This window comes from Stegostoma tigrinum, chromosome 18, assembly GCF_030684315.1.
Source record: "Stegostoma tigrinum isolate sSteTig4 chromosome 18, sSteTig4.hap1, whole genome shotgun sequence".
Taxonomy (NCBI): Eukaryota; Metazoa; Chordata; class Chondrichthyes; order Orectolobiformes; family Stegostomatidae; genus Stegostoma; species Stegostoma tigrinum.
Window position 1 is genome coordinate 38,528,576 of NC_081371.1, and position 7,430 is coordinate 38,536,005.

Genomic DNA, 7,430 nt, shown 5'->3' on the forward strand with positions numbered 1-7,430 from the left:
CAGTTGGAAAGCTCATTTAAATTTCAAGTATTCAGTCAGACATCGATCGTCAAAAAAGTGATCCTCAGTTAATTGTAAATCTCATACTTTTTCAGGAACCTGTCTTTATGAATATAGACGAGACTAACTTATCTAAAATTGTATCTGTGTGAAACCTGAAATGTGTTTTGATTGATCACATATCCCACCCAGGTTATTGTAGTTCCTTCAGTGCTTTCCTGTCACAATGTAGTTCAAAGTTTCTTGCTTTGTGGATAAATCTTGATTGCAAAGCATGTTCTCTTTCTCATGTACTGCTTATAATTTTGCTACCAATTGCATATGAGTCATTGTTTTTTAATTTGTAAATGGGTATGCCACATCTCAGTGTTGTGCGCAATAAACACCAATAATCTTTGACAACTCCACATGGTTTGCATATATTAACCAAGAAATGACGGAAGATATTATACCTCACTATAAAATGTTTTTTATTAAATATAATTTGGTAGTAACTTGCGACCAAATTGTACATGCTGTGACATTATTATCCACACGCCATTTCACATCAAACTCACTTCTCATTTAAAGTTGACTTGGTTAATGTTGGCATTATTAATACAGTACTGATAATGTATTTGTTTAACATTAAGAGTTTAGTGTCATATTTGCCACAGACTTCGTGTTCTGTGCTGTCCCTGCCTTGAAGACCTCCTTTCTTCATCCTGATTTGCTCCTGAATTCCGGCAGGCCTTCCTCCAGTTCCTGCCTCCAGCCATCAGACTGCCTTTCCATCGATACCTTCCCCCAGCTTGTGTTATGCCTAATGTATCCTTTGTCCCTTTCTCTGATGGCTGCCATTTCTGAGTCTGCACTGAAGTCCCGTCCTGTATCTAGTGACAGACATCGGGGTGCATCGTACTTTCAGTTTCTGCCACTAGATGGAGTCCTGTAAAACTTGATCAACTGAGTATTTTTAAGTGTATCCACCTATATTTTATTTATTTATTTTTAATTATTTTGAAAGGTTACTTTGTTTATGGACAGCCATTTAAGAATATACACCATTTCTAGTTGATGTTTTTAAATTGATTTCTACTGCGAGGTCTTGAAGTACCTAATTTAGTGTTTCTGTTATGTATAGTAATTTATTTTGCACTTTATTTCGGCTAAGGATTCACAGTATAAAGCACGTACAGAAGTTCATGTCAACCTTTTTTGTTTATTTGCAAGAAAGAAATGTCTGAAGAAACCTAACTCAAGTTAACATTGATTTCTCTGGGAAGGTATAATTCACTTAAAGTCAAGAATGCAACCACAGCTCTTAAGTGAAGGCATATTGCATGCTATAATTTAGGTAACCTTAGTTTTGATTAATTAAGGAGATGGCTTAATGTAGTAAACTCTGTTTTTCTTTCTGTGAATGTGACAAAGCAATTGCATTTTGTCAGTATGATTAGTTTTTTTTGTAGCAGTGTAAACTGTAACTTGGCCTAGGCCATAACAATTCACTGGAATGGAAGCAGTTTAGTAATTTAAAAAGGCACAATCTTTCATTCATCAGGACGATTTACAAGAATTCCAATGTAAAGTGAAAAGAATATTTATTCTGAGTGGAAAGTGCTGATTGGTTGGCAAGTAAACTGAAATTGGTGGCGGCATTGGCATGAAGAATGTTGCAGTTTTATGTTAGTTAACAGTTAACCACCAGGTTTTCTTCTAAGTTTTAAACCAGGCAGGTTGACTCTGGTGAAGGCATTGTGCTGAGAAATGAACTAGAGCATGGTTGTCACCATTTTGCTGAGTTGGAACAAACTCAGCATGTACATGTTCTTTCTCCTGTATATTAATATGTATAAAGCTTCCTGTATGTACAAGTATGCTATGCTGCAAGCCTATCTTTTAATTTTTTTGTCAGATTAATTATTTGCACCATGGGATTATTTAACAATTGTTGCCCAATTGCAGAATCACATCTAACTTAAGGCACTGTGTTGCAAATGCAGGCTAGTTGGGTACAGTGAGTAGCTTGCTCATTGCAAACAACTGAAGAGATGTAGGATTCGGTATGATGTACCAGTCTTTGGAATGTATGGCCTGCATAACTTGCATCACATTGGTACCGAAATTGATAAACGAATTTACTCATTTTTGTGTATCAGCAGAATATGTGTTTGGCTCGATGGCAGCATCCTGTCAGTGGTAAACACCACTTATATTGCTGATGCATAGTGGCAGCATGAATGACTAGCTTCACCTGTTGCTCAAATATTTTGAAGTAACTCCCTGCCCAGCATCATCTGAGGTAGACTAGCACTTTCATGTAAATAGCAATGTGCTGTCAATATGTTCATTTGACTGCTAGCCTGTTAACCAATCACTAATTGCAGTTGTGGTGATCTAAACCTTCCCATTATTGTGTTGAACTTATGAACTCAAAAGCTCATTAAATTGAGTTCAGTTTTAACTATGCCCAAATAGATGTTGCAATGAGATTTCCACTGGGTCCAGCTCTCGCAATCATCTGAGATTCAAATTATTTGATTTTGATTTGCTGGATTCTGCAACTGTTCTTTTGGAATGACATCTGACCACTTGCCTTGGAAAATTTCCAAGATGTAGATGATAAGTTTGCTATATTTGAATTCACAGCTGCATTGAAATCTTTTCTTACACACCCTAAAGTGCTCCATCCTGCACTTAATCCCTCCTTTGAATTGGAACAGTCAAACGAGGTCCTTTTTCTCAATATAACAAAGTGTGGAGCTGGATGAACACAGCAGGCCAAGCAGCACCTCAGGAGCACAAAAGCTGACGTTTTGGGCCTAGACCCTTCATCAGAGAGGGGGATGGAGAGAGGGAGAGGCGGACCGAAGATGGAGAGAAAACAAGATAGGTAGAGAGGAGAGTATAGGTGGGGAGGTAGGGAGGGGATAGGTCAGTCCAGGGAAGACGGACAGGTCAAGGAGGTGGGATGAGGTTAGTAGGTAGGAAATGGAGGTGCGGCTTGGGGTGGGAGGAAGGGATGGGTGAGAGGAAGAACAGGTTAGGGAGGCAGAGACAGGCTGGGCTGGTTTTGGGATGCAGTGGGGGGAGGGGATGAGCTGGGCTGGTTGTGTGATGCAGTGTGGGGAGGGGATGAACTGGGTTCCCCCACTGCACAGCCCAGTTCGTCTCCTCCCCCCCACTGTATCACACAACCAGCCCAACCTGTCTCTGCCTCCCTAACCTGTTCTTCCTCTCACCCATCCCTTCCTCCCATCTCAAGCCGCACCTCCATTTCCTACCTACTAACCTCATCTCACCTCCTTGGACTGATCTATCCCCTCCCTACCTCCCCACCTATACTCTCCTCTCCACCTATTTTCTTTTCTCTCCATCTTCGGTCCGCCTCCCCATCCCCCTCGCTGATGAACTGTCTAGGCCCGAAACGTCAGCTTTTGTGCTCCTGAGATGCTGCTTGGTCTGCTGTGTTCATCCAGCTCCACACTTTGTTATCTTGGATTCTCCAGCATCTGCAGTTCCCATTATCTCTCCTTTTTCTCAATGTTCTGTTTGAGAGATTGGTCAGAGATTCTGATATGTTGGATTCCTGTGATTCTAAGTGCTTCAAGGTTGGCCTTATTGACAATGATTTATTCAACATGAAAGCATGATGCTGAATTAGGTTGCATTAAAACAATCCTGTAGGACAATGACCACTCTGTTCAGACCATTTCTCACTGTTTTCTCACAACTTGTGAATGGGATTTTGGATGTCTGATTTGGTTCTGAAAAGTTCCCAGCATACCTCAGAAAGGAAAAGCATCTGAAAGGTTTGAGCAACAGGTGAGGCTAGCTGTTTTCCACTGTTGTTATGCAGTAGCAATACAAATAGCATTGTGCCTATCTCACACAGGGGTAATGCAATATCCAGATTTCATTACTGGTATGATTTTTAAGATTGTCAGTCAGGCTCAGTGAGGTGAATCTCGAGGTTATACAAACCAATACACAAGGCCCTCTTCTTTGCAGAAGTAAATCACAGGAGCAGTTAACTCTCATGTCATCTAACTGCATGCTCAATGGCAACACTTCTACTAGAGTTCACTTTCCAATCAATCAGCATTCTCCTCCTGTGCAGTGTAAATGTTTCCCTTTTGCATTATTTCAGAAAAATGTCCTTTTTTTTCAACAAAGCTCAATTTCTGTTCCACCAAATTACAATCTGGGGAATGTCAATAGTCAACTCAAGTAAGGGATTTTGACACCTGTTTCTTTTTATTAGTCTTTTTGGATGTGCACCATAATTATTGATCCTTTCATAATTTTGAGTATGATCCTTGACTTCTCAAATCCGTACACTTGTGTATGTAGATGATACTACCAGTGTTTTGACTTATTCTGAATCATTTATCAAATACTCATATTGTTTCTAAACCGATCAGTTTGAACCTCTTATTATTTCTTAGGTCCTGCTGGATATCAAGCCTCTGGCTACAGTCTTCATGCACATGAATGGAGAAGTGCCAAACTAAGTTTCTCACCTGCCAGCAGGTATCATAATAACCCATATAATGAAGCAGCATTGAGTGATGATGAATGGGATCAACCTACCACTAGTGGGTGAGTTGTACAGTTCAATTTTCAGACACATCCAATGCAGAAATAAATCATTTTCTGTGTCATGGTTTTGCCTTTTTTGATAATACTTCATAACAACTTCAAAATGAACAGGGACAAATTGAATATGAGAAAACGTACCAATATCTCTGGGAATAACTGTTGTCACTGAACTGACGATCTTTGGATTCTCCTTTTACAATGTTTAAAAAAAAAATCTGCTTCCAGAATGCACAGTGTAGGGATGTGAAGTATCCCTCCAGTCCTGGGATTTTTATCTTGATTGAGATAGAAATCTGGCAGCTCTAGATTTCACTTTGGAATGTGACCGCAGCTCCACCTACACATTGTCCAAGCCTTTCATCCCCATGGGTCAGAACCACAGCCCTCCAGTCTTGACTCCAAGCCACATAATCGAGAGGTAAATAAAATCTTGCACATGGTAGCTACAGGGCTCCCTGTTTTAGCAGTTCGCCAAATTAATTGTAGATAGTGGCTCCATATATGTGTGTATATGTTCTTATGATATAATACAAGTCAGTCAATGTACTTATTTAAATGTACAAGATGGTCCAAGTCACCAAGCTGACCGGTGCCTCCAACCCAATAAAATAGATGTACCCAGGAGGCCATTAAATCCCATGTGTGTTTGCTAGCTCACTGCCAGAGAAATTTATCTCATTTGTCTTACCTAGATCCCTGCAGTACTTTTTTTCATTCAGATGCTTACATTGTTTTGTTTAGTTCATGGGGTATGGTGTCACCAGGTTGTCCTGCATTCATTGCCCCATCACTAATTGGCATCTGTCAATAAATGTGGAGCTGGAAAAGCACAGCACGTCAGACAGCATGCAAGAAGCAGGGAAGTTGATGTTTCGGGCCAAAACCCATTGCCCTCAAAAGTAGCAGTTAGGTGCTGCCTTGAACCACTGCAGTCCTTGAGATGTAGAATTACCATTGGGAAGATAGCTTTATGAATTTGACCCAAGGATAGTATAGCAATGACAATATAGTTCCAGGTCAGGGCAGCGTGTGACTTGGAGGGGAAATTTTTGCCCCTGACCTTCTCGACAGTAGACCTCACAAGTATGTAAGGTGCTGCTGAAGGAGCCTGGATAAGTTGCCAGAATGCATCCTGTAGCCAGTTGATACAAAAAAAAACAATGTAATTTTTCTTAACTATTTTTGGACAGCAAAACCACAGCCTGCACAGTTTTTAATTGTATACTTTTTATTTGAAAAATTTCAGTTATGTAGGTGGTCATGACAGCATAGAAACAGATCAAGAAGAAAGTTTTTGGTCCCAAGCTCTGGAAGATTTGGAGACGTGTGGTCAATCAGGAATCCTGAGAGAACTGGAGGTAATGAAGTCTTGCTCTTTGGCATGCATAGGTTGTGACCATTTCAGAACAGTAAGATTAAATGAATCAAAGTTTTGCATCGGCATTTGTTCTTTAGCCTGTATATGGTCTTAATAATTACAGGAACCTAGCTCCTCTTTAAAGAAGGCTGACAACCTAAACCAACTGAATTTGAAAAACTTGGCTATATTGGTACATACTTTTTGAATATTTAGTATTGCTGTGAGGTGGTAACTTTTACAGTTTCTAATACAGGCAAGACCTTTTCTTAAAACATAATAAAATTAACAGTTAATAATTCAACACTGACAATTCTTGTTTTTAATCCATACTAAAACCCATGCAGTGTTAAAATATTAATACAAACTTTAATCAACTAATTCACACTTGTATTTTGTGTCGATTCAGACAATGTAACTATGTACAATTTTTCTAACTCTCTTTTACACATTGCTAATAAAGTTGCCTGTTTACCTCATTTTTCCAGACCCTGAACTTTACAGCTTTGTTATTTAATCCAACAGGCAACAATCATGTCTGGAAGTGCAATGAGTCTTAATCATGAAAACAGTATGACACACAGGCCACTGGGAAGACAGTCCAGCTTCCAAGAGAGAAATCCTGTCAGGGTTCATTACAGCCAGAATTCCCGTAGCAACACTCTACCGTCAGATGGTGGGCGATCGAAGTTGCTTGCTATTAGAAAAATCAAGCAAGAAATGAAAGAAATCATGTCACCAACACCAGTGGAGTTGCACAAGGTTTTAGACTTCATAAAATATATATTAATTCCAGAGATGTTCCTGTGTTTCTCAATTCAGATTTGTTCCTTTATGGAAATTGACCTGATGAAAATTGAAATATCTATTTCACTAATGGCATAAATTAATTAGACGAGCAAAAATCAATTGCTTTCATGACTCGTGAATCTAGACTTGGAAGTTGATCTATGTTGTAATTTGTTTTTAAACAGAAAGGACAGCTTATTCAAATAATATGTTGCATGTTATTCTCTGCTATTTTATCCAGCTGTTTTACTGGAAATCTGAATTGAAAATACAGGAGAAATGTGATTCCGACTTGACTTCTTCAGAGCTGAAATGGGCTGGAAAATAGTTTTTATGCTATTGACAACCTCTACAGTTGAAGAATCATTGGACTCATCGTTAAACTGTTTCTCTCTCCACAGATGCTGTTAGACCGGACACGTTTCTCCAGCACTTCCTTTATTGCAAAAACCAGCATGCATCTTTAACAAGATGTACACTGTACATTGATTCTGTACCAACTTGGAAAGTTATCAATTGAGTACCTTCTTTAAATCTTTCACAGGTAACACTCTATAAAGATTCAGATACTGAAGATTTTGGATTCAGTGTTTCAGATGGCCTGCTTGAGAAAGGAGTGTATGTCAACCATATTCGTCCAAATGGACCAGCTGCCCTTGGTGGTGTCAAACCCTATGACAGGTTGTTGCAGGTACAATAG

At 39.3% G+C, this 7,430-nt stretch overlaps 1 protein-coding gene across 8 annotated transcripts in view; it reads left to right on the forward strand.

Moving 5' to 3' along the window:
* The window catches only part of grip1 (glutamate receptor interacting protein 1), a 384,971-nt gene that overhangs the window by 375,225 nt on the left and 2,316 nt on the right, over positions 1–7,430 (forward strand). For 6 of the 8 annotated variants that reach the window (XM_048549316.2, XM_048549318.2, XM_048549314.2 and 3 more), the window contains 5 exons: positions 4,431–4,584; positions 5,831–5,942; positions 6,066–6,134; positions 6,467–6,703; positions 7,275–7,421. In XM_048549316.2, coding sequence (XP_048405273.1) covers positions 4,431–4,584; positions 5,831–5,942; positions 6,066–6,134; positions 6,467–6,703; positions 7,275–7,421 — 719 coding nt within the window. The remainder of the gene's footprint in view (positions 1–4,430; positions 4,585–5,830; positions 5,943–6,065; positions 6,135–6,466; positions 6,704–7,274; positions 7,422–7,430) is intronic. The other 2 variants (XM_048549317.2, XM_048549322.2) reach the window with 1 other exon arrangement.